The 27,541-nt window shown below is 42.1% G+C and overlaps 1 protein-coding gene across 2 annotated transcripts; it reads right to left on the bottom strand.

Annotated features, from left to right (window-relative positions):
• Window positions 1-83: 83 nt before the first annotated feature.
• plcd1a (phospholipase C, delta 1a) lies at window positions 84-27,472 on the bottom strand. Of its 2 annotated transcripts, none has more exons than XM_048266764.1 (15): window positions 27,284-27,472; window positions 20,413-20,571; window positions 9,978-10,206; window positions 9,577-9,706; window positions 9,181-9,409; window positions 8,709-8,910; window positions 8,052-8,196; window positions 6,305-6,457; window positions 4,638-4,787; window positions 4,129-4,285; window positions 3,701-3,817; window positions 3,230-3,408; window positions 2,630-2,765; window positions 2,027-2,176; window positions 84-1,672 (listed from the first exon to the last, which is right to left on the bottom strand). In XM_048266764.1, the coding sequence occupies exons 1-15, from the start codon at window positions 27,312-27,314 to the stop codon at window positions 1,581-1,583; spliced, it is 2,259 nt and encodes a 752-aa protein (XP_048122721.1). In that variant the 5' UTR covers window positions 27,315-27,472; the 3' UTR covers window positions 84-1,580. The 2 variants fall into 2 exon arrangements, with proteins under 2 accessions (XP_048122721.1, XP_048122720.1); XM_048266763.1 differs by lacking the exon at window positions 27,284-27,472 and adding an exon at window positions 25,870-26,059.
• Between the last annotated feature and the right edge of the window lie 69 nt (window positions 27,473-27,541).

The following is a 27,541-nucleotide window of genomic DNA, read 5'->3' as shown; positions in this document are numbered from 1 at the left end:
CAGGCAATCAACCAGGCATGTTATTATACTTATCATTAATAGAATAATTACAATGAAAAATAAATAAAAATTCTTCCATTGTGTTGCTTTAAAGAACCTTTACATACATACATACATTGTTTACTGAGTGAGAATGGCATGTAAATATACTCTTGTAAATTGTAAATCTATGATGACCCCTCTAGACAAGTGCACTTCATCATACATTTTCTATTGAAATTATCTAAATGGAAAGGCACATACTTGAAAATCTGATACTAAAATGTAAGTCCTTTAACCAAACTCCCAAAGAAGGCACTTAACAGTAAGTAAAAACGCATACAGTTAAATCAAGATAGAACATAAAAAGTTAAATATATATATATGATATTCTGAGAACCACAACAACAATAACAACAACAAAAATGCAATACGTTTGATGTATTTACAGATACAGATGTATGTTAGTATTATTACAATAACTCTTTAAAGTAAAATAAAACATAAAAAAAACCTTGACTATAAATGCAACATATTGTGCAATGTCAGTGTTTCCCCTCCATCTTAGGCATTTTCAATTAAACAGAATGTTTATATTTCACACAAATACTGATAAACCATAAACATTAGGACCCATAACAAGTCCAGTCAGACATCCCATTGCATAAGCATTACTCATTTCAGACACCAGAGGGCAATCTTGTGAACATTTAGAAACATCAACATTATTTATATTATTAACAGAAAGCAGAAGTTGTGGATTGTGTCTATACATAAAGGCAAGATTGGGCTGTTTTTGTTTGTATAGCACATTTCACACACAAGGCATATCAATGTGCTTTACACAGTCAGAAAGCAAAGAATAGCAGACAATTATAGCTAATAGCATGATCACACACATCCTACGTTAAATTATATAAACTTTTACCTCCAATAGCATAATCTTACTCAGAAAGACCTGACAATTAACCTCACAGCTCCTCATAATCAGCTTTGGTTGCCCCTGTTTAAATGCTGTGTAGCTGTTTAAGAGTACATGCATGTTATGCTGTCTGAAGGCACACTGAGCCTAAGTTCATCTAGCTGGACAGCCATTGAGTCACTTTCCATGACTTCAGTAGGTGCCTTTGTTGTGGGAATTTTGTCTATTTTGGCCTTGACACAAATGACTCTCCCTATTTCAAGAGCAAAATAAAACATTTAGTATTAATATAAAACATGTATATGATGACTCATTTAAGTACTAGACAATTTTTGGCCTTTTAAATGCTTACTGCAGTGAGTCATAAACGTCCACTGACTTGCATGTATTCATTTAAATGATAATTAAACCAATCTGACAAACCACTTTACTGCATTGCCTCCTGATGCGTTCTGTGAACGTTTTTACACTTTCTCTGAAGTGAGTTCAGATCACTTCCCCTATTATGTTTTTAACAAGGTTCAAGCCATTTACCAATACACTGTAATATGCAACTCTCATATAATAATTTGGCATATTTTTGCCTCGCCAGTACAAATAGAGGGATATTAAGATACAATGGCGAAGCACGTCTGATTGTCTCTGCATTGAGCTTTGGACTTTAGATGTTGGTCCAGCTTTACTCTGCATCCAGAACCATGAGGTGCACAAAAAGTCCGGCGGAGGCTATGATGTCACCTCTCTTGGTGAGCAGTGGAATGTGACGGTAACCTAGAGAAACAGGAAGTCAGCTTTAGATCTAAATCACAACCCCCACTTTGTGAGGGCATATTGGGCACCCATGGCAATCTTCATCAGACTTATCTCACTTCTGAGCAGATACAAGCCAAAGGCTGATGAAATCGTTCACCAGGACTGTTCTCCCTCACCACGAATTAGCAGCACTTTACTAGCAATGGTCATTACATTGGTTCATTCAATTACCCCACAAACCCTATACCTACCAGGTAATATATTTTACCATCTGCAAAAGGTGTGTTAAACTTACTGCTGTTGTAGTCTATATGCATCACATTCCACAAAACATTGAGGCTGCTGTTTTCACATGCAGGATAGCTGACTTACCTAGCTGTAGACTGGTGAAGGGCAAGCAGTATTGACCAATCAGGTCATTCGGGGATGTGGAGTCGTAGTCCTCCACCACAAAGCGCACCATGGCCAGCTCAGGCACGTGCACATTAAACTTGAAGTTCTCATTCCACATGGGGTTGAAGCCTGCAGGGCATGCAAAACGCCATTTACTTCAGCTTTCACATTTCTGCACCGAACACCAACCCCTCACCAAATAATATTAATTTCTGTCAGATTAAACTCAGAACAATTAAGAATATTGTCATTTAGACTTTGTCTCAATCAGAAGTGGGCAACTATGAAAGTAAAAGTCCTACCATGTATTGGTTCTGCCTGTACACTTAACACGGGTCATTTAACTAATTAGCTCATCTACCTGGCTGAGGAACTGTGCTACTTGAAATCAGCTTGTTTAGTAAATGGTTGAAAAATACTCAATAGGACTTTATTTCCTGAAGACAGGTAGCTCTAACAATGACTTTGCAGCAAAAAAAAACACATGACGAGAGTGTTTCATTTCTCTAACCATATTGCTTGGTGCTTAGCACATTTTAACCAATAGTACTGTAACAATGATGTATTGACAAATCCACTTGCCATTATTGTTAAGGTGGTGCGTCTCTTTGGTTGCAGCGTCAGCCGGGACGCCAATGATCTCCACCCTGACCAGGGGGTCCACGATGGACTTGCACTTGTCCTTATTGAGCTTGGGCAGTTGCTGGGCTGAGATCACCTGAGGGAACACACCCAGAGCGAAAGGGGGATGGAGTGAGTCAGCAGCAGGCCTTCTGTTTGACTTACAGAGCCAACACCTAGAGCGTCTGATTAACTAGGAAACTCTCCCAGGCAGCGCTCGTTAATCATTCATTCACTGGAGTGAACTGGGTACAGTAGATGGCACGAGCTGATAACAGTCTTGTTTGTAAACACACCCCAATCCATCTCATTATGAGATTGCATTAGAGGGATGATATTCCGTTCCTGTACCCAAACTTATTGCAGTAAATAAGCTTGTTAGGTCACAATAAACAGTTCACCTTGTGCCAAACAATGCTCCTTAGAGGTTATAAAATCACTATAAACCACCACCTCTTGCGGCATATTGCTTAATTGAACCAAAGTGTCAGCTAACTAAATTTATGTAAATACTGGGAGCTTTTTACGGTAAACAGAGGTTATGGAGTGACAGATGAGTACCATGAGGTGAAGAGTCTTCTTCTTGTACCATGGGCCTTTCTGGAGGGACTTGGGGTCAAACTGGGAGGCTGGGTCCCTCTGGAATTCGGGCTTGAGGACGTAGCCGCTCATCCCGTTGGGCAGGAAGCGGCCTTGGTTCAGGTCCATCTCCTTACCGGGCGTTTGGAAGTTCAGGGCCACTGCAAAGGAAGTGGGTTTATTTAGTGCTCACTCCCTATGTAAGCAGGAAGTACATAGAGACTACTCGTTTAGAAAGTAAAAGTCCTCCCACAGCTTATTTTTTAAGGCAACAAGTTATTTCCAGTGTAAGCAGGATGGACCGGTGGAAGAAACTATAGGTTGAAAAACCACTTGGCATGATTCAAACACTAACAAGTCACACTTAGAGAGTTAGGCGTATATGTGTAGCAGGTCTAAATTTAACTTTGTAAGCTTGGTATCTTCCATTTTAATTCAACAAGTGACAGATACCTATCTGGCAGCCAGCATTCCACAGAGGCACAGGGTTGTAGTTGGACGAGTCGGTCCTAGAGCCAGCTGGGTAGATTCTGCTGAGCTTGTCCATGTTGTGGTGAATGTAGGCTGTGGCTGTCAAAGGAAACAACAGACGATCAGCATCATCTAATACCTACAGAATGTTCTCAGTTGAGAGTACCCTATGCCATAGTTAGTGCAGAGGCAAACAGAGAGGACAAACAAAACAACCATGGCAACACTTGCCATGAAGTACAACCCCACAGTTGTTGATGGGACACAACCAGAGAAGATAAGTGCTTGTGAAATGTCTTAGCAAGACTGACTGTGAGTGCAACAATCACAGCACGACAGAAACAGCAACAGTTTTATGTTAGTAACATGCCAGATATGAGGCTTGGGAGGAAAGCCACTGTAGTTCCTACCTGATGAATCTGCCAAGTTGAGAGCTTTACTCTCCTTAAAGGAGGATATCTCGTAGAAGGCAAGGCTATCGCGAGCATGTTCAAAGCCACTGAAGTGCACACTCTTGCAGTAGATGACCAAGTCAGAGAGCTCCTTCGCCAGCTTAATCTTGGATTTCTGGAAAGAAATTGAATTGATGTCTCATTACATCAATATTTATCATGGTGACCAGACACTTTTTGGGCATTTCTAGCCTTTACTGATACTGTAGGACAGCAGAGAGTTGCCAAATGGTAACAGCTCACTGATCCGTTTTGCTCCTCACCTGGCCTCTAAGAACAAACTCACCACAGCTTTTGTCTAGGCAAATATGTCTAGGGTCTAGATTTGTTTGTGTAGGTTTGGTCTGGTCTGTGGTTAAGTGACCAGTGCATGAGTGGACAGGCTGTTAATCTGACATACATGTATGTAAACAATGAGTGTTTGATTTGACTGCACGTAGCAGGCGCTCACGGGCAGGCAGGCGCACCTTGTTTTTGGGCTTCTGGCCGTTCTCTTTGCAGTCGGCCGCTTCGTCCTCCTCAGACACGCTGTCGTCCTCCACGGCGCTGTTGTTGTTGAAGGCAGCATCCAGTTTGTTCAGCCGCTTGCCCTTGATCAGAAAGCGCCCCTTCAGCTCCTATGGCCGAAAAAACAAAACAAAAAACAGGTCGTAAAACTTTAATGAAGTTCTGTTAAACAAATTGCAACATTTTTTTCCGCAATTATAGCAGACTCATTTGGTTTCACAGACGCTCCTGAAACAAATAGGAGGGTGAAGTGACAGCCATTTTCCAAACAAAGAGGCAGTGAAAAACAGAGAGAAAAAAACTGAGAAATGGTGGCGGTATAATAACCAGTCACACCATGCAGGCAACCAATGGGCGCCGGCACAGCCTTATGTAAGTGATAATTATAAATTCCCTTCCAGACACACACCACAGGCATTCCCTGTCTATATCTGTACATAGTATGCTGTCTCTGCAGAGGAGAAGAATAACAGTGTAAGATGACCAGCTCTCTATTGTCATGTGTGGAGAGGGAGTATGGATTACACTCTTTTAGCATTTCGTTTTGTTCATGAGTGATGAAGCTTGGAAAGTTAGACTGTCTCAGGTGTCAGACTCTTCACTCTATCTCCTCCTTTCCCCCAGGCCTGCGCGTTTGTTTGTGAGTGAGTGAGTGTGTGTGTGTGTGTGTGTGTGTGTGTGTGTGTGTGTGTGTGTGTGTGTGTGTGTGTGTGTGTGTGTCTGTGAGTGTGTGTGTGTGTGTGTGTGTGTGTATTTGATGGTGCATGTATAAGCATGCATGTGTGTCTCTCTCCAGGTGCTGCACCCCCACCCCCCTCTGCTAGCCCCCATCTCCCTGCCAACCACAGAGCTCTCCTCTCTATCCCAGGGCAAAAACAGTGTCATGTAAACCTGAACTCTCTCTACAAGAGTTTTTCTGCACGCTAACACAACAAAGGGGGAAACGACTAATCAGAAAGCCTACATTGAAGAGGAACATACGAGCCAGCTGTGTGCATTCCACTCATGCCTTGTAAATAGTCCACAGAATTCTGCTCTCGCGCCAATCAAAAGGAAATTCCTTTTCCCAACACCGCTATTCCATCCTGGCCTCTGGATCTTAAAGGTACAGTACACGCTTCAGGCAACATCTGTGCTCTGGAGTGCAGGGCAAAAAATTGGTGAAAACTTTCACACAAATATGACACCCTCTGACACGTCTCCTTCTGTTCCTTTCCCTTTCTGAGCAATCTGTTCTCGCGGAAACGGTAAACAGGAACTAGGGGAAGATGTTGAAAGACTTTTATTTGATACATGGAGCGCTGGGAGTGTCCATATTTGACTGTGGTGCAACAAAACAACCTTGGCCTAACAACATACATGCTCCAATCTGTGCAAATAATAACGGAAAAACTCAAATAATTGTTTCCCAGTCTATTTTTGTCTAAAACATCTGCAAAACTTGTGAGCTTGACCTCTAAAGCAGTCCAGTGCTGGTTTGCTTGGTACAAATCACAACTAAAATCATGCTGGCCATAAAAAAAACTCTTCATTGAATATTTCTTTGTTTTTTTGTTTTGATTTATTTATGTATTCATTATTATTTGTCATTTTTATTATGTTTAAATAACATAAAAACAGCACTGACCTCTGGTGATGGGAAGCATGAGGGCATCTGGTCCCCCAGGGGCTGCGTGAGCAGGGCGTCCCCCAGGATGGAGACCATGTGCTGGGCCATGAGCTTCTGCTGCTCCAACGTGCAGTGGTTCTCCAGGGAGATGATGACCGGGTACTCCGAGGTCTGTGAAACAGACAGGTCCATCGTGGTCAAACTACCACACATTAACACACTCTTCATTGGGTTGATATGCAAGTGCAAATAGCAGTGATGCTATTTATTTGTAAACAAATGAATATCATCAGCTTCATTATTTATTTTATATATTATTTACCAGTTGCAGGGGCCAATTTCCCTGGAGCAACTTGGGGTTAAGTGCCCCGCTCAAGGGCACAATGCGACAGTGGGAATCAAATTCCTTATATGAGATCTATTGCATAAGAGCTGTGCCTAATGCTTTAAATGTGTTCACTATGGAACACAATAAATATTAGTACAGGGAACTTTTATGTAAATCAAGTAGCAGGTTCTCATTCTCAAGTGGTATTTCATGACCTTTACAACACGGTCAGGTTGCAACAAGTTCTACATACCGTAGAGGTCTATCTACTGCCAAAATGATTCAGACTATACTTTTTACTGAATGATTAAATGCACACTGCAGGTATATCTTAAACCCAAATTATATTTTAAGAAGCATATAAACACTGATGGTAATGGCAGCTGAAGTCAAACGACCGCTGGTTAGTTTATATTGTGGCTGGGCCTTACTGAACCACCACTGGTTACTGTATACTGTGACTGGGTCTTACTAAACCACCACTGGTCAGTTTATACTGTGACTGGGCCTTACTGAACTACCACTGGTTACCGTATACTGTGACTGGGCCTTACAAAAGTCCCTTTACCATTGAATCAACTCACCTCTACTCTACTCTTCTCTACTAGGTTTTGGTACCAGCTTTTCCCTTTCCACTGCAAAATGTACCCTCTTTATTGTAGCTCGGTGCCATAGCGACACAGGGGAGTTTGTTTCTGACTCCTGGCATGTGGTTGTTTGTGTTAATGTTCATTTTAATCCATAAGAAACCGTTTGTTAATTCACAAGGAGATAGAACACCCGTTTTTTACAAACTGCAGGATGTTATTCATTTGAATCAACACACCTGCTGTTAACAATTTTCAGACCTAGACTGCATTACGTTATTAACGTTAACTGCTTGTCATGCTGGCAAAGTATGGCTGAGGTATTTTTTTTAAATGACGGGCTTGTCCAGAACACAGCAATGTCATTAGCGACCAATCAGTAACCTGCAATACTTTAACGTCACCTTTTGGTATCGCCTCAGCTCACTTGGAACCTCAACGGAGGTGATACCAAAAATGGTACCACGTCATCCACGTAGCAGTTTTTGCTGATGGAAAACCAAAAAAAACGAGGCGAGTAGAGTCAAGGCGAGTTGAGCTGATACCATGCAGTGGAAAAGGGACTTAAACCACCACTGGTTAGCGTATACTGTGATTGGGCCTTACTAAACTAAGGCCAACAAGATTAGTTTTCGAGGAAAAACATCTGCTGATGAATTATAGATCTGAACACACATTCATAGAGGTCTTTTATGAAAGATAATGTATTAGAATTTCAGAATGCCTTTGATTACATTCAACATATCCACATGTTAGAGGGAAAATGGGTGAATGAAGACTGATTCTCGAAGCTGCTCCAAAATGTATTGGCTTGTGAGCCCTATCCCTATGACAGTTGATCTGGACTCACTTTGAAGGCGTATTCTTTAATGGCCTTGATGACGTCTTTGAAGAGGATCTTGGACGTGAGCGTGTAGCCGTGGTAGATGATGGGCTCTCCGTTGGGTCCGTCCCAACAGTCCAGCTCCACACAGCGACAGCTCTTCATCAGCGCCCTGAGGACACGGAAACACAAGCATGTCACAATCGATCTGGGCTGCATCACTGGCATACTACTGTCATTAGATGACAGAAACACACTGTTCTTGATTTTACTCTCTCTCTCACTGGGCCCTGTCTTACACCTGGCGAAAAGCGCAACGCAAGGTTTATTGTTATCTTACGCTCAATAAAGTGATGAATTTTTCACCATGCGCTCCACTTTTATTAAACCTTGCTCCGAGGGGTGTGGCAACTACAGAGTCAGTATCATATTTGGGTCCCGCCCACAGGGACCCGGATTCGAATCCATCTTATTATTATTCTTCCTACATTCTATTTAATTCTCACATACTATACTAAAACTGTATTCCATTTCTGCTTATAGATCACACTAAATCCTCCATACTGCGCCTTTAAGCTTGACCAAATAGCCAACCCCAATCAACACCATTACATCAATGTTGGTGTAGACTTTAAGGACTACTAATTCTGTAGACAGGATAGATTGCTATGATATGCCACTTGCTTGATGTAGGCTTCTGTGCTGCTGGGCCCTTTGAGTTGGTCCTCCATCAGGTAGGTGTTGTGAGAGGAGGAGATGAAGTAATGGTTTATGGGCTGAGTCATGTCCTGGTACACCTCTTTGTGGGCGTGGTTGAAGATAAGCCCCTCCTCTTGGTGCAGATACATCAGGAAACCGTCTTTGGTCATATGCTTCTTCTGCTTGGCTGCAATGCAAATTGATTCCCCATCACACGTAAAATGCTAAATATCATTGGGAATTATGGCCATGTAAGATGTCTGTAAAGGTATGCTCTGCACTCTCTGTAGCACTTCATTTCTACTTCAACCAAATACAATTGTATGTTTTTGAATAAAAAAATGCTGATACAAAAATGTCAACAATGTACGTAAACAGCGTGGAATGTGTAGAATGTAAACAATGTGTGCATAGATGCAGCTACTACATGACTTCAGTCATGCTAGACCTCTCTCACCTGAGTCATCGAGCTCATACTTTTCAATGAGTTTGATGGCGTGTTCCATGGTGGCGCTCGCTCTCTGCTCGTTCAGCAGGAAGTCCAGCAGGTTGACGGCGCTCATCTGGCCGTCCATCTGCGCATACTTCCCGTAGATCACGTCGATCTCCTCGCGGTGCGTCAGCATGTCGTAGAAGTGCTTGATCTCTGAGCCCTCCAGGGTGCCCGAGTTCGACTTGTCACATTTCTGATGGACAATCGGCAGAAATGGGAGGCAAATGTCATGGCCAAAAACAGGACAATACTCCAAGAATACACACAGGATGCTACTTAGTCATCATGTGCTAGGGAGGTGTTTGGGATGATGGAGGTCAAGTTATGTGTGCTCAATGATTGATGAGTTTATTTACTCACGCTGAAGAGTTCTTCGGCGTACGTGTCGTCCACTTCAACATTTATCTGACGCAGGAAGTGCTTCAGCTCTTTCAGGGTCATCTTGTTGTCTTTATTCTTGTCCGCTTTGCGCATGCAGTTGAAGATCCAACTAAGCTACTGATGTAAGGTTGCTCAATTACTGCAATCACTGGGGCACTGAAATATTCTACAGGTTAAAACACTTTCACTGAACTATTACAAATTATTGATACTATGGTGATGGCTCTCAAAATGTATATAAAAAGTAAATTCAAATAGCTATTGCATTCATTACCAAACAAATAAACAACCACCATCTGGCTTGATCTTAGTGGGGATGATTGGCTTAAGGCCCTCTAACCCAGGCTTTGTCTGTCGAAATCTGTTTTAAAAAAAGATACTGTTCACTGGTCTTCTGTCGGTTGAGGCCACGCATGTTGGTGATTACTTTATCCAGGCCGGTCACCCAGCGCTTGGCCTCCTCGGCAGAGCTGGCTATGAGGTCCAGGTTCTTGCGCCGGCCCTTGAAGATGATGGAGAAGCAGAGTTCCTCCACACTTGGGTCTATGTGCTTCTGAAGCCCCTCTGACTGCCGGCCATGACGCACTGCCTCAATGTCATCAATGGAGACTGTGGCACAGACACAGAAATACAGAAAGAAAGAAATAGAGAGAGAACGAGGCAATGTCAAACTAATATTCAGTCAAGCTATCTTTTTATAGCCTCTGTGCAACATACTAATAAAAGGTACATATTCCCCTTTCCAAAGCATAAAACAACACACAAGACCATATAAACACAAGACCTCATAAAACATTAATTGCAATATTGCATCTATTTGCATTGCTGTTAAAATATGTTGGCTTTGGCAATACTGCTTTGAAAGCGTTGTGCCAATAAAGCTCATGAACAGAATTTAAACTTTCATCATTATATGGATCTAGGACACATTCAAATGGCTACTTAATAACCCATAAACCCAAATACATCAACACCATGGGACAAGGTGGCACCTATCACTAATTGAATATCAGATTACCATTAGAGACAGACAGAGAGAAAGAGAGCAAAAGAGAAAGAGAGAGAAAGAAAAGAGACATTGGGAAGGTGGCAACACTAAACTCAAGTCTTTAGTAAGACAGGTCCATATGATACCAAGAGAAATGAAAACCATAATAATAAGAAATGAATACCAACAAGAATGGAGACCCAGTGTCAGCTAACAATGAATTATGTGAAAAACTTCAAATGCGTGTAGACATAACAACAGTAAACATGAAACAACCTATGTTATGACTAGATTTCATTCCTAGGTGTGTTTTTTTTGTTATAACCATATATTTCTTAACTCTTCCAGATGGCTGTGAGCTGGTGGCTACGCTCCTGCTGTGAAAGATAACGTGGGCTTGCAAAGGGCTGACCTCAGTATTCTGCATCTCTTTGGTACAAGGTCCATTGTGAAGCAGCTTAATATACGGAAGAGTGTATAGTGTCACGCCTGACACAATCCATTTATCAGTGCTCTACGCACACGGGCAGAGACAACAAAACACTCTATCCGTACCAAAACAGGGGCCTGCTCCAGGCTTTTGTCTCCTGTCGCCATACATTGTGTTCGGCTTGCAGTCACAGCCTTGAACGGCCATCAGTGTAATACACATAGGTCGCACGTCCTTGGGGCAGCTGAGCGGCGGAAAAGGGGGGTTGTTTTTCTGCTCGCGTAACAAAGATGAAAGGGAGCAGTCAGGTAGGTCCAAATCCTGCGGCGGCTTCGGCAGAGCTGATTTTAATGTATTTGCGGATATCAAACAGAGTTTGACTCCAATGAATTGCAAACCAGTGAAGTGAAGCCAGGGTGGGGGCTGCGGGTGGGGAGATTTGCGGGTGGGCTCCACACAATGCATGGCTGGAGATGTGAACTGTAGCCTGGTTGGGGGTCATGTATGCTCAGCTGATGAAGGGTCAGGGCAAATACTACAGAAGCAGCAAACAGAAGATAAGCTGCTGTTTCTGGACCTCGCCCCTGCTTTTACTGCGCAGTGCAGAGCACACACACACAAAGACACAGACACACGCACTCAAGACAGAAAACATTGTGGGGCATTGTCGACAAACTATTTTGGATAAAAGCCCGATCCAAAATGGAGGGCTCTGTTTGTGCGTGTGTGTGTGTGTCTGTGCATGTGTGTGTATGAGCGGGCAGTGTCCCAGACGTGTCATGCTGAAATTCTTTGCATTCCCCCTGAAACGCGCTGGAAGAAAGGGGACATTGTTGTGTGATGCCTCCAAAATCATCCCTCTCATGCCCCATGCAGGTCCTTGCCTCTCTCAAAGCAGGGCCACTGGAATACTGCAGACATGCCTAAAGGTCAGCACTCATCAGAAGCACTCAGCTTACATCTTGCCCTCGACCTCCACGTTGACTTACTGTTTTCGCTCCGATATTGTGACATGTTGCTGACTCTGATGGAGTTACTTCATGACAACTTCACATTTGCCAACTAGAGATATCCAAGAGAGATTTTCTTTGAAATAGTCAATTTGTCAACTTGACATAACTAAGACCTCAACTAATATTTTGACCCAAAGGCCTTCAGAAGGACTCATTATAAGGAGTTACAGTATACCTTTGTCAAGAAGAACGATCCAGTATAGTAAAAATATGGAAATGAATATTTTTTCCTTATAGAATGATGGTTTGTATATGTTTAGGATTATTGTCATTATTCTGTTAAATTCTGTTTTAGTATATTACCTTATATGTTTGAAAGACTACTATTTTGACATCTTAATCACAAAGATGTATGGGTCTCTGTCATCTTCATTCTACCACTGTGCCTAACTGGTTTTTCATATTTTGTCTCATTGCATATAGTACATACGTGTATAATTTACCTTTTTGCATATGTTGTTCTGGTGTGCTGCTGTTACTCACCTTGCTTTGCTACTTTGCCAACACTTTGCATATAAGGTGCTATGCAAATAAAGATTGATTGATTGAAGCAAACGCTACAGTAAATAGTGTAGTGCAAACACAACTAGAAACGCAATTCCCAAGTAATTACCAGTGCATGAAAATGCAAAGGTTGTGATGTAAAAGATCATGTATAGTTCAAATAGATAATACAGAGCTGGTTACTGCGGTGATCCTAGAACAGACATGGTGGTTGCATAGCTTAATAAAAATTGATAGTTTAAAAGTAGACTGTTTAAAAGCTGAATGTAGATTGTTTAAAAGTTGTTGACAGACTGGAAGTTTAATGAATGTTGATATTCAAATAGTTTAATGGCTGTGTATAGGTAGATATTTGACGATAACTGAAAGTTGAAATGGCTCTAATGTTTGCTAGCAGTTATGCTAACATTTTTAACTATGCTAACCATGCTACTTAGCTAATGTTTTCTAGCAGTTTTGCCAAGTTAAATAGTAATCTGCAATGGGCCAGAATGAAAGTGAAGCCAAGTAAGTCTAGGAGTCTCTCAATTGTTAAAGGGATGGTAATAGATAAGAAGTTTGCTATAAATAAGGAGGTGATTCCCACAGTTCTGGAGAAACCAGTGAAGATCTAGGAAGGTGGTATGATGCAAGCCTTAGTGATAAATCACAGGTTGAAGACTTGAGACAGGTCACTAGGCAAGGTATTGCAAAAATTTACAAGTCAGGGCTGCCAGGTAAGCTCAAGCTGTGGTGTTTGCAGGTTGGTTTGTTGCCTCGGCTAATGTGGCCATTGACAGTTTATGAAGTTCCTCTGTCAAAGGTAGAGAGGTTGGAAAAAATGATCAACTCCTTTGTCAGAAAATGGCTCGGAGTCCCACGCTGCTTAAGCAGTGTAGCCTTGTATGGGAAGGGTATTGTAGAGTTGCCAATATCTAGTCTGACAGAGGAATTTAAGTGTGCTAAGGCTATATTGGAAATGACTCTTACTCAGTCCAAGGACCCAGTGGTGAGGAAAGTTGCACCCACAGTTAATGCAGGGAGGAAGTGGAACCCAGAGCAGGCAGTTAAGCAAGCTCAATCAGCATTGAAGCATAGCGATATAATGGGCCATGTGCAGCACGGGCGGGGAGGTCTAGGGGTGGGTGTAAGTAAACCCTTGTGGAGTAAGGCTTCTGCAGGAGAAAAGAGGAAAATGGTAGTGGAGGAAATGCATAGACAGGAGGAGGCTGTATGATGTACTAAGGCAGTGTCGCAGGCAAAACAAGGGCAGTGGGTGAACTGGGAAGGGGTGGAAAAAAGACGGATTAAATGGAAAGATCTATGGGGCATGGAAGCTGGTAAGATCGGATTTAGTTAGGTGCTACATATGATGTGCTCCCATCTCCCAAGAATTTAAGTCAATGGTTTGGTGAGGATGATAAATGCATACTTTGCTCGTGGTGGGCAGTCTCCACCATATCCTATCAGGGTGCAAGGTAAGTCTCACCCAGGGCAGTATAATGGACGCCATAACCAGGTATTGAAATGTGTGGCAGCGCAATAGAGGATAAAAAGGAGAGAAGTCAATTCATTAGCAGCTAGTAAATGGGTAAGGCAAATTAACTTTGTAACGCCAGGGGATAAACCTTGTTCTGCATGAAGGCCAGGTGTAAAACCGCCAGTTGAAAATGGGGCTGGCTGGGAAATGAAGGTTGATCTTGGCCAGCAGATGGCGGTACCTCCACATATAGTGAGTACTAAGCTACGACCGACGTAATTCTATGGTCAGATTCAGAGAAGATAGTTTACTTCATTGAACTCACTGTTCCTTGGGAAGACAGAGTGGAAGTGGCCAATGAGCTGAAGAGAGCTAAATACACTGAAATAGCAGAAGAGGCAGCTGTTTAGGTTGGAGGCGCGATTAAGGCCTATTGAAATCGGTGCACGGGTTTGTGGCCAGATCTGCTATTGGCTTGCTGTCTGAATTGGGCATTTGGGGTCAAAGTCTAAGGCAGGTGGTTAGTAACATGTCCTTAGCAGCAGAACGGGCAAGCGAATGGTTTTGGGTAAGGAGAAGTTACCCTTCCTGGGGCGCAAGCTAAGGTAAGCTAACTGGCTCATTTGTTTTGTGTTGGTGATGGACTGTGCCTAGGTTGATGTTACTTGGCTAAGGTTTTTATGGTTTATGGTTCAGTCCGCATCAACGGGACGGACCAACCTAGCCAACTTAGACCATGCCTAGGTTGGTTAAGGGTATTTGGATGTTTGTTGTGGTAATATGGTGGCAGCATGTGGCGTAAGCTAACTGGCTAATTTGTTTCGTGTTTTTGATGGGCTGTGCCTAGGTTGATGGTTGGTTGGCCAGGGGTTTTTTTTATGGCTATCGTTCAGTCCACATCAACGGGACGGACCAACCTAGCCAACCTTGACCATGCCTGGGCTGGTTAAGAGTATTTTGGGTATTGGATATTTCAATGTGGTAATATGGTGGCAGCATGGAGGGGAGTGTCTCCAGGATGCTGGTTTCACTGTTAAGCCTTCATGAGGTGTCGTGGGCCTAACTTACCGAAACATCGGTGAATGAGGGTGCCCACTTGATAACCTCAATGACATGCCGCATACTATATACTGCTGTTGGATGGGCCATTTGTATTGTGTTTGTGACCATTTGTTGGCGGATTTGTGGATAGTGTGCTTTTTAAAGTTAAACTTGAGCAGGGGCTTCTGAATGTGTTTTTACCTTGGATTTTGGCACGAGGGATTTTAACATCTAATCCTGTGTATTAATGTAATGCTAACCATGCTACTTAGCCAACTTAGCTAATGTTTTCTAGCAGTTTTGCTAAAATGTTAACTATGCTAGCAATGCTAACCATGCTACTTAGGTAATGTTTTCTAGCAGTTTTGTTAAATATGCTAACAATGTTAACATGTTAACCATGCTAACTTAGCTAATGTTTTCTAGCAGTTTTGCTACACATGTTAACTATGCTAGCAATGCTAACATGTTAACCATGCTACTTAGTTAACTTAGCTAACATTTTTTAGCGGGTTTGCTAAACATGTTAACTATGCTAGCAATGCTAACCATGTTACTTAGCTAACTTAGCTAACGTTTTCTAGCAGTTTTGCTAAACATGCTAACTATGTTAGCAATGTTAACAAGCTAACCATGCTACTTAGCTAACTTAGCTAATGTTTTCTAGCAGTTTTGCTAAAAATGTTAAAATGTTAACAATGCTAACTAGCTACCGTGGGTAGAAGTCATAGTTGATGACAAGTGTTGACATAGTTGATGACAAGTTAAAAGTTGTTGATAGACAGCTAATTTAATAGATAGTTTAATAATAGTTTAAAAGTAGACTGTTTAAAAGTTGAATGTATATAGTTTAAAAGTTTAAAAGTTGAATGTAGATAGTTTAAAAGTTGTTGATAGACAGCTAGTTTAATAGATAGATAGTTTAATGATAGTTTAAAAGTAGACCGTTTAAAAGTTGAATGTAAAAAGTTCAGTAGTTTAATGGGTTAAATTGTTTAACAGTGGATTACTGTAGTGAGGACTTTTATTTTGAAACCGTTTTGGGCAGAGGAAACCGTTGAATAGGATGTGTAGTCTTAATTGACCCAGATTGTATGCTTAAAGCCTGAGGCTGCAGGTGGCCTGAACACCTGGCATAGGATTCTAATTGCTTAATGGCCGTATTATGATGTCACAATCAGCAATGTTAAGTCTATGGGGATTTTTTCTTTAATAGTTTAAAAAGTATAAAAGTTTCAAAGTTGAAAAGACATAGCAGCTTGGTCCCTTTGAAGACCTACGTTACAAAGTTTGAATGAAGTTTCTAAGTTAAACTGTTCAAGAGAAATTGCGTACAGAAAAAGTGGTAAGCGGAATAATCATAACTAGAAATGCAATTCCAACCAGTGCATGAAAATTACCAGTGCATGAAAATGGTGGGACAGCATTGACTGCTGACTACTTGGCCCATTGACACTGGGCGTGTAATGCCTTACAAACACACACACACACAAACACATACACACACGCACACACACACACACACACACACACACACACACACACACACACACACACACACACACACACACACGTAGCGTTGACATGTCTCACCTTATTTGACCTGCCGTGCACGCCTATCACACAGTGGGAAGGTACAGGGCGGCCTGCCCCAAGCCTGTCTAGCATTGTGTGGGAGAGGGGAGGCTACCACAAACACAGGATGGACAATGTAAACACCCTCCTTGTTGATTAAGGCCCAAATTGTTCCTCCTTCCCCTAAGGGGCCTGATAACACTGTGTCACAGACAGATATGAGCATGTGTGTGTGTGTGTGTGTGTGTGTGTGTGTGTGTGTGTGTGTGTGTGTGTGTGTGTGTGTGTCCATGTGTGTGTCCATGTCTATGTCTGTGAGTGTCAGTTTCTGTTTATGTGAATCTGTGTTTGCGAATCTATGTTTGCCTCTTGTGCATTAGAAAGGGTCCATCTGTCAGTGTTTTGGTGTGCTTATGTGTGTGTCTGTTTGTGTGTGTGTGTGTGTGTGTGTGTGTGTGTGTGTGTGTGTGTGTGTGTGTGTGTGTGTGTGTGTGTGTGTGTGTGTGTGTGTGTGTGTGTGTGTGTGTGTTTATGTGTGTGTATATGTGTGTCTATTTACATGTACACACACACACACACACATATCCATGCAGGAGTCACAGGCCGTCCCAACACTTTATTGTGGCTGGGAGAGGAAACGGTGACAGTGGCTGGCAGTGGGGCTGAAGTACACAGAGGTGGGGCAGAGTGTGTGTGTGTGTGTGTGTGTGTGTGTGTGTGTGTGTGTGTGTGTGTGTGTGTGTGTGTGTGTGTGTGTGTGTGTGTGTGTGTGTGTGTGTGTGTGTGTGTGTGTGTGTGTGTGTGTGTGTGTGTGTGAGAGCACGCATGTGGGGACCATATTTTATAAACACCATGCTCCCCATTCTCAGCTCCCTTCCCTTCCTGCAGATGCATTCATATCAGCAGTAAACTTGGCACAATAAGCCTCACAGGAAGACAATAAAAAAGGCCAGTTCCCTAAACGAGGAAATGCCTCTGAAAGCAGGAGTCTTTCTCCTTTTTCCACCTCTTCTTCATCGTCATAAAACGTTTCCGCTAGACTCCATCCACTTTGTCATCCTCGCATATTTGGCTTTAGCCACATCTGTCCTCCTGTGCTCTCCGCCTCCCTTGTTTTACAGTAAAGCCCCAGAAGACGGAAGCTCTCGGTACTTGGGATCCTCCGCATCTGAACACAATCTGCCCGGCACATCTGAATCGCATGAGCCTCCTAAGTCTCAAAGACTCCCGGAAAAGCAAACCCAAACTGCAATAAAACGTAAAAAATCTGCATTTACATACAGCGTATATCTGACAGCCTGCTGTAGTAACCCCCCCTCACCCACCCCACCCCATCCCTGCTGTTTGTTCAGTTGGTCGACTCGAGGCTATCGTGGCGAGCGCTATGCCAGTGTTTCCCCTCCAGACGGCCGGCGGAGCCAGCAGTGGTCTGGCGCGGAGCTGATAAACCGGGCCCGAGGAGAGCCCTCTGGCCATCCCTGGACTGGGGGGAACACCAGGGTCGGATGGGGCTTAAGATAGCATGTGGGAATAGTGGTGGAGAGAGAAAGGGAGAGAAAGAGCGAGAGAACGTTTGTGTGTGTGTGTGTGTGTGTGTGTGTGTGTGTGTGTGTGTGTGTGTGTGGAATGGTGTGTTTGAGTGTGTATGCATGCTTTCGTGTGGTGTAAGTGTGTGTGTGGGTGTGTGTGACTGAGAGAGAGAGAGAGAGAAAGTGTGTATGTGGTTTTGTGTGTGTATGTAGGGTGTGTGTTTGTGTGTGTCTATGTGTGTTTTCTTGTGTGTGTGGTGTGCATGTTTATGTGCATGTTTTTGTGTGTGTGTGTTAGGCGGATGAAGGGGAGCGGCTCATTTTTTCCTCTCTCGTTTGGCCATGTTATCTGTGAAGATATTTTCTCTTTCCACTCTCCCCACTCCTTCCAAGAAAAGAGGAATATCAAGCCTTCCTAAAAGTAGGCCTCTGAGGTTGCTATCGGAATTATTCAGAGAGAAGCCACAATGAGGCCGAATTAAAAGGCAGCATATTTTTTCATTGTGTTATAAATGTCTTGTACTGTAAACAGGTAAAAAAACATCACCCGCCAAGCCATGGTGAGATGACCTCTGAAATATGAATGAAAAAAATCACAGTCTCTCAGTTCACTGAGTGGCAAATGGAATAGATACTTGGCCATGTGATGGTGTGGTCTCTCGGCTTTGAACTTCTCACTATCTCACCCAGCAGGGCTCACATACCGTCCCTGTCTAGGTATATCAGGTCTCGCTCATGTTCCTCAGTGCAGAAGACAATCCCTTCCTGTTTTTACCCATTGTCTCTACCACCCCTTCTCCATAGCTGGGGCGTCCACTGAGACAGCAGGCTTGTTTAAGTTGATAGAACCAGCTCATGATGACAGATTAGGCGAGTGGAAACAATGTTTTTGCTTTGCAGTCTACTACACAGACTATGGTTTGTTAGATGTTATTGCATATGATTTGCATATTTCTACAACCCTGATCGTTGGAGAGAAGTCAACAAAATGCATACACTTCATGTTACAGAGTAGTGCTACACTAAAAAAAAAAAAAATAACCCATTGGATTTACTCTCCACAGGAGTTTTGAAGCTGTATACATTTGGTATCCAAGACAAAGTCTACCACCTCAACAACTTCCTTGGAGAAACTAAATAGAATCTTGGGGATGTCCTGCTCTTTGCCTTTTTTCCTCCGTTTTTTGACAAAAGTGTTTCTTCAGTCTCACCAGTGAGCCTTTGATTTATTGTTATCACAAGGACCCAGATGTACTAAGAAATTAGAAATAACATGTTATGTCTGAAACCACCTGTTTCAGACATAACATGCTATTAGACAGCAATAAATATATTTGTTTACATTGTGTACTATATATTTTTATAGTATATTTAAAATATGTTGAAAAAGCATATGGGAATGGTGTTTGTGGAGTGTTGATAGTTAAAGTGTGCTTAGTCAGAACACTGACTGGGAATATGATGCAACAACAGATTTTATCTTGACAGACTATAAGGCTAGCTTTGATGAGATTATGTTTATTATCAGACATCTCCCACATCGAGCACCACAGAGACGAACAAACACCCCCACAGACACAACACAATTTGTTGCAAAACAAAACAGTTATGGTTACCATACAACACAGTAAGTTTGTAGTGCATGTTTAAAGTTGCTTAAGTATAAGTATAAGTATATATACTCTTTTGATCCCGTGAGGGAAATTTGGTCTCTGCATTTATCCCAGTCCGTGAATTAGTGAAACACACACAGCACACAGTGAACACACAGTGAGGTGAAGCACACACTAACCCGGAGCAGTAAGCTGGCTGCTACAGCGGCGCTCGGGGAGCAGTGAGGAGTTGGGTGTCTTGCTCAAGGGCACTTCAGCCGTGGATGTGGGCATGGGAGAGCAGTGCTCAACCCATATTATTCCTACTGGTCGAAGCCCTACAAGCCCGAAGCCCTAACCAGTAGGCCACGGCTGCCCCCTTATGATTCGGTATCTATCAAATCATAAGGGGGCAAAATTATTACAGAGCTAGACATGCCATGCTGGGAAGGAAAAGGACAAACTGCTGCAAATGTGCAAAAAGACTGGTAGATGGTGAGAGTGAAACTTCTAAATTGACTGGGGGAAATAGTTGTGAGTGTACGGAGTTTCAATTTATGTTTGAGGTTATCAGTGTGCCTCAAAAACCCTTGCTCACATGCACACACACACACACACACACACACACACACGCAACCACATGGGCACACACACGCACGCACACAGTCAGAAAAAGAAACTTACAGGTCTGGGTGCGTTTGAAGGTCTTGTGGGACTCGTGCCACATGGTCTTGCAGTCCTCCTGCAGCTTGTAGAAGCGGCCCTTCTTCCACGAGCTTGACCTCACTTTCTGCAGCTCGCCGCCCACCAACAGGAACTCCAGGTCTGCATCGCCCTCTAACCCTGGACCACAGATACGTGTGTGTGAGGAAGGAGCATATAGGTTTAACCCTCCACTCTAACATCAAAACAATTTATCTTTGATTGCATTATTAAGTAACAGTGGCAAAAACAGAGTCAAAAATAGACGCCTGTCTCTTTTAAACGCCTGGCGTGGCCTCCAATAGAGCCAATAGAGGCCTGGTTTTGTGGGTTGTATTTAATCTTCTAAAATCCGTCATATCATCTGTTTAAAGCCGAATTCACACCAAGATTAGCAATGATTCGTCGTTGCAAGCTGTCGCAAAGCATTCACCATGTCTCGTCACAGTTGCAAAGTTTTAGAATTGCATCAAGTTGCTGGTTAATAGAATGTTGCAGCTCATCTCGTCGCGAATCTTTGGTGTGATTTGGGCTTAAGTATGGTGCAGACTTTTGTCATTATGATTAGATGCCATTAAAAGACTGCTGTGGGGAAAAACTAGAGTTGCAAATTGTATAACTTTTTTCAATAAGATCTATGCCTATATGACTTTGTCATAGTTCAATTCATCCCGTGTTTAAAATTTGCTGATAGGCCGATGGTAAGCTTGTTTTTATGCTGGCAACAAAACAAAAGGGTTCGCAAATGTTAGGCCTATTCTTTATTCTAAATGCGTACCGCCATGGCGATAAGGAGACAGAAGTAGACTATGATTTGAAATGTAAGCTGACTGTTGTCAAATTTGCCAAATAAAATACGGGAGAAACAATATGGTTCATGCTCTCTCATGCTGTTTCATTCATGCCGAAAAGGAGGGAGAATGAAACATTAACATTCCACTTTTTCCATAAATAATTCCTGAACGGTTTTGGTCAGGGCTGATAATGCAAAGTATTTGACAAAGGACCGATATAGGCTAGGTTGCTAGTGAACAAATATGAGCTTTCAGTGTGATACGATCTCTTTGTAAATTACATTTGATTAAAACGTGTTTCATCTGTTCTGGCTATCCCGCTATTTGGATCTTACTGTAGGCCTATCTCACTCAATGAACAAAATCTTAACACTAAATGAATGATGATCTGTAATTGTCATCAGATAGCCTAGTCATATAGGTAGACATTCAGTGTGTTTGAAATAATTAATTTGATCATATTTTCCATCTTTGCAGAGGAAAAGTTTTGTGTAAAGGGAATTAAAGGCCTGTCTCATATAGACGCCTGTCTCTAATACTAGCCAGTGCAGTTTGGCGATTTGGGAAAATAGAAGCCTGTGCTATTTGGAGTTTTACGGTAGGCTATTCTGCTTAAAGGGACACCAGGCAAGCCTGATGCTTTTTCTCTACGAAACTCCCCCTCGCTCTGTCTGAAGCTCTTTTCCTTTTCTTTGCGTCTTCCGTCAAGGGTTTTCGCTGCTTCTTCGCTGGCTCTGCCATTATACACACATTTGCAACAATCTCTAGCGTTTCGTTAGCCTGCCTCTGTGCTGTAAACTATACCTGCTTCGGTCGCCGGGTAGGATACACCGAACTTGCAAGTGGGATATTTTTCCTACAGGCAGTAGGGGCGGGCAAGAGAGCCTTCATTCGCCCCGTAATGAGTCATTTAACTATATACCGACTTACAAAAATTATTAATTAACACGAAAACGTTGCCTGGTGTCCCTAAAAAATCAGCAAGCAAGTAGTTTAAAACGTTCCCATTTGAGACATCAATCTCAAAATGGCACATTTCACACGTGGGAGCCAGGATAACTCCAGAGGCCACAATGCCAAGCTTGTGTCATATTAAGCTAACATTAAAATGCCTCCTCCTAAGAAGAATCTGTGGCTTTTGGTCTTTTACTGGATTGTGGTAGGTCAACTGCATTACTGAGTTTCTGCTGAGTAGGCCAACCTGATTTTTATCAATCAGTATACTGAGCCAAGGAAAAAGTGTAAAGTGAAAAGAGTGAAGTGGTACAACGTAGGATAAGTTCAAGCAATGCTCTACTGCAGAGGGATACGGTTTATAGGTAGAATATTCCAGACAAAACAATATAGGTTTGGAATTGGTCTAATCAGCTTAAACTATACTGGACTTGAAAATGTCACAAACCAATATTTAACCAGGTGTGACATCCTCAAAATTGGATAAAATCTGATTGATTTGGTGCAAAAAATATACAATCACAAGTAAACAAATGATGATAAAATAATATAACACAATATTGTGTAATTCTTTCAGTAGTCGTTGACTTAAGAAGGTAGTGAGTAAGTGCTCTGTCTAGTTAATTACCTGAACCATGCAGAGAGAGAGAGAGAGAGAAAGAGAGATAGAGAGTCAGAGACAGAGAGAGAGACAGAGCGGGAGGTATAGGCCTAGTATTAACCAGGAAACCACTGGCATCAAAGCTCATACAGGATTCTAGGACTTTTCTTTTTTTTTTTTTTAATCCTTATTTTTTATTGATTTTAAATAACCAACAATCTTTCAACGCATGTATTCAAATACAACATGGACTTTTCTATTCTAGAATTCTATTCTCCAACTCCATTGAGACCACACGGTTGTCTTGGTAGTGGTACCCATTTCACCTAACTGCATAGTGACAAGAGGAAAAGGCCAGTCTCTTCACATTTGACCTCGCAATGGGAGTCGGTTACAGGCAGCCTAAATGGAAAGCCTTACTGAGTCACAGGAGTTTTTCACAGCATTACTAAACCTTCTGGCCATTTCATGTGTAACAGACTGATGACTGTGGTTTCCAGCTACAGGGTGTGCACCACCACCTAACTTTCCGCACGACTCCACATTTTCTAAATATATTACACATTAACACACAGCATGCTTTATTCCAACTAACACTAGCCATCTCGCCACTGAGAGCCTGCCCTGTGGCAGGGATTTCTGTTTATGATCAAGCCAAGAAAACCAAGAAAACGACATTCCACAACATCCGCTTCTGTCCTCAAACGATTGAAATTGCCCAGCATCTGTTTACCATCAGTCCATCAGCGTATGTTGTCACTGTTCTGTCAGTTGAAGACATGTCTGTTCTTCCATAAAACTCTGAGTGATAACCACAAGACTGCTGGGAGGAGGAGGACTGACTCAATTGTAATGTCCACAGTTGATTACTACACCGAAATGGCAGCATAGATTCAGAGGCTCCCACAACAACAACAACAACAATGGGATGACAAATATCGCGGCCCCTGCCTTCCCTGTGTTTACCACCCTTCTGTGAGCTCGCTCGGGCCCGAGGGTGAGTGGGCACTGGGCAGTCAAAACAAGCCCGACATTGCGGACATTTTTTTACACACTCCTGCCAGAAGGGTGGTTTCTCTGAGTGTCCAGAGGAGTGGCTGTGAAGGCAGAGGGATACTGCCTAAGGACCTTGCTTGTCAAAACTCGCCCACGTTGGCAAGTATTGGTTTTTGCATAGGTTTTTGTGAATGCTACAGTGCCTTTCTGCTAGATCATAATAAAGGCAAAGTGTTCTTTCATTCAGAAAAACCTTCTAATATACATATTTATGTAGATTTTATAGTCAAAACAGCAAGGAATTATGAGTAGGTTGCATTAAACAGGAAGTGTTTGCTTAAACTTTATGCCCCAGTTTGGATGTTATACCTCAGTATCTGTGTGTTTCCAGTTGCAGCTTATTCGTCATTAATGTGAATCATCCCTGCGTTTCCTCAACATCCTGAAACTCATTTTGAGTTCCTGTCATCCTAAAATATGCTGAGTAAACAAGTTTGTACCACTGACTTCAACTTGCCCTTTGGTCTATGCATAACATTTGAAGTATCCACTTGCTTTGAAATACTAGGCAAGATGGAACAGGACAGGTAGAAAACTAGGATTCCCTCAAGCAAGTTAATTTTGATTAGACAATTATCGAGAACTTCAAGTGTGCATGCATGCATAGAGTAAAAAGGTTCTCTCTTCATCAAGTTATTACTTGCTTCTTGTGTGAAAAGGGTCCTTCCAGTTTCAGCTTTAAAAATAAAAACAAGCACACTTTTAAGGTGGGGTATGTGAACAAGGCAGCATTTTATGAGACCTGAGACTTGTTGAGAATGTTGCATCTGTGAGAACTGTGAGAAGACTGACAGACTTGGATGATGTCTGCACGCCAATGTGTTACAAGGTGACAGTAAATCACTTTAACTGATGGCTGCTTTAGTGGTTCAGTTCTCTCTGTTTAACATGAGCACAGGCTTCTCTCAAATCAGTGTTCTTTACTGGCTCAGGTTTGGCTGAAGATGTCAGCTACATGTTTTCATATCAAAACAGGGTTGTAGGGTGATGATAAACCTTTCTTATTTTGTTTGTTTTCCAGACTTCTGAGATTTCTGAAGAAAAAATGTGCACCCAGCCCACACATACTCTAACCCAAACCAATGGAATGACAGCAATGGATTTTTTTTGCAATCTGAAACATTGCAAAACTGACATTTAGTATTTCCCCAAAGAATCCATGGCATTCCCATGAAGAACTCTCCAAGACAGATTGGATTGCTTTTCTCTTGCAAAAGAAAAGCCACACCATAGCAGTCTACTAAACTGCAATAAAACATTCCTCTGTAAATACTAAGCCAAAGCCACAATCTAGCTTAGTCCCACCAGTTAAATAAGAAAGGCACCATCCATTTTTTTCCCTTGCCAAATGTAGCATGATACTGTAAAAGCTTCAGGTGAATCTAATCTAGGCTTGAAAATGGTGGTGTTACCAAAAGAAAAGAGATATGACCTTTGATTCTGAAAATGATAGCCTAAGGGAGGACTCTGTCTTGGAATGTCAATCTGGTCAACACCTTTGATTTTCAAAGGTTTTTCAATATCATGTTATCTTTTGAAGTAAATAGGCTTTAGTTATGGTAAGAGTATGAAGAAAACTTTCTCCTCAAACACTTCATTTGGTTAAGAGATCTAATCTTGAAAAAACAATAATACACTGGTAGGCTATGTAATGACTTGCATGATGGCCAGACTTTCAGGTATTAGATTCACCTTCCTTGCGATAATAACGGAGTTATTAAAGTTACATGAACACTGATTGCGAACCAAGTGGGTTCTATGAAAATCACACATTGACAAAAACAGTTTACAGGTTGATCATTTACCCCAAGCAGGGTAGGCTACACTTAAAAAAATCAGTATTTATTACAGTAAGTGATAGGCACCTTTGCCGGAAAACTTTGAACAAGTCTCACAGAAAATGTAGCTTGAGCTAAAACTGAACTGCTTTGAAGAACTGACATCAGATGCAACACCTGAAGTTCACACGCGTGCACCTTGAACGCAATCCTACTTCCTTGTAGCCTATAAAAAACAAAAAAGACGAAGACATACCTATTAGTTTTCCATTATGTTGCGCAGTCTTTTTGCACTGCTCTTGATATATTTGCTCCTGAGATTTTGTCCTCTTTTTGGGACTTTTACGTAAACAAGACATTGTAGACGGAAGGAATAAAGTCCCGTTAGAAACCGGCCAGGCAGATCGCAGTAAGTTAGGGATGTTTGGTTGAAAAACACTAGGTTGTTCAGGTTACGTCTTCCATTTGATTCTAGGGGCGTGTTCGTAGTGATTCTGAATGCAGGCGGGCTTCAGAATAACGTTAGCCTAGCCCTAGGCTAGGCCTACTCCCCTCACAGAGGATGATAACAGAAGACCTCTGGCTATAGGCTAATGACATAGTCTATAGGCTACTTTAGGCTTTAACGTTCTTTGCGGATGATTAAAAACAAATTGGACCATAAACGGACTCCACATTTTTTTCTATGTGTGAACTATGTCCTCTGAGTGCTAGACATTCACTTTATCATGTGTCAGTAGGCTGTTTGGCCAACTTTTTCCTTTCGTTAGCTTAGGCCCCTACGCAAGATTAGTTTATGCGCTTTACGCTGTCAGAATACCACAGCACCGAATTAGGCTACATTTCACATATCGGAATACAATTCAGGTGGAAACAGTAGGCCTAGCCATATTTGTTATTGATTAACTGCGCCCTCCTGTGGTATTCAAATGACCACACACGCACGCACAAGCGCCCGCGCACTCTCACATTTTAATGCTTTTATTTGGACCTTACACATGGGAAGATTCACAGATCCAAACATTTAAGGAAGTACACACACACACACAGACGCACATTTTAGTCGTGCATACTGAAATATGCATCGGTTATTGACAGCAGAGATGGACAGACGAAGGTTAATAATTTAGTTTGGAGTACAAACAAACAAAAAACATCAAGTTTCAAACTTCCTAAACTGATATTCAATGGGGCATGTTGAATCATGACAGGACAGTCACTCCTAATAATAAAGATCAGATTGGAAAAAACATTAGGGAAACAATATTATAAAATAAATTAGATTTATCATCAAATAGACTAGCCTATATTCGAATAGTCTAAATACTGTTCTCCCGACTAGGCAAAGAAGCCGGCTATGATAATAATAGACGTTTTATTAGCCTAGAGCTAGCCTACATGAACAGTTTTATTCAGACTGAAAACTTTGTAAATCCTATGCTACTCCGCCAGCGTCATCCCGCATGCCTCGTGTTAAACGTTCTCGAACCCGTTTCACCTGGCAGGAGAAAATATTAAAAGCCCAAAAGAGAGCAAGGGGAGTTTTCACAGACCACTATCAGCAAATCTTCTATGTACAGTAGATTTCTTTTTTGGTTAATCACATAGGGTCTATTTCATTCAGCCGACAACCATAGCCTAGGCTATGCAGACAATTCCAAAAAGCTTACCGTGTTTACCAGCAGTGCCATTTAGTTCCATATTTAATGTTGCCAACTTTAGTAATAGTCCCAGTAAGTAAGATGAACTGTTGCTATCAGATGTTTCCAAATAATGGCGAAAATAAATGTAATCAGACTGAATCACTGCAATTGCTGTCTTCTCTCAACCTGCCAACCCGCTCAGGCAGAAGAATGAGCGTAGCGCACTGGAATTTTCAACTCCAACGTCAAGTGCTCGTACACACCCACAAAACCTGTCCTTCAAGT

The sequence above is a fragment of the Alosa alosa genome, chromosome 16 (assembly GCF_017589495.1).
Source record: "Alosa alosa isolate M-15738 ecotype Scorff River chromosome 16, AALO_Geno_1.1, whole genome shotgun sequence".
In the NCBI taxonomy this organism is placed as follows: domain Eukaryota; kingdom Metazoa; phylum Chordata; class Actinopteri; order Clupeiformes; family Clupeidae; genus Alosa; species Alosa alosa.
The sequence above is the reverse complement of the archived record's forward strand: the minus strand, read 5'-3'. Positions and strand labels throughout refer to the sequence as shown.

Coding starts and splice junctions, on each gene's coding strand:
- plcd1a (XM_048266763.1), bottom strand. CDS start 25,972: ATGTCTTGTTTACGTAAAAGTCCCAAAAAGAGGACAAAATCTCAGGAG. Junction 8,197..8,708: donor AGCACAGAAGCCTACATCAA/GCAAGTGGCATA, acceptor CCGTGTCCTCAG/GGCGCTGATGAAGAGCTGTC. Junction 1,673..2,026: donor CTTCACCAGTCTACAGCTAG/GTAAGTCAGCTA, acceptor CTGTTTCTCTAG/GTTACCGTCACATTCCACTG.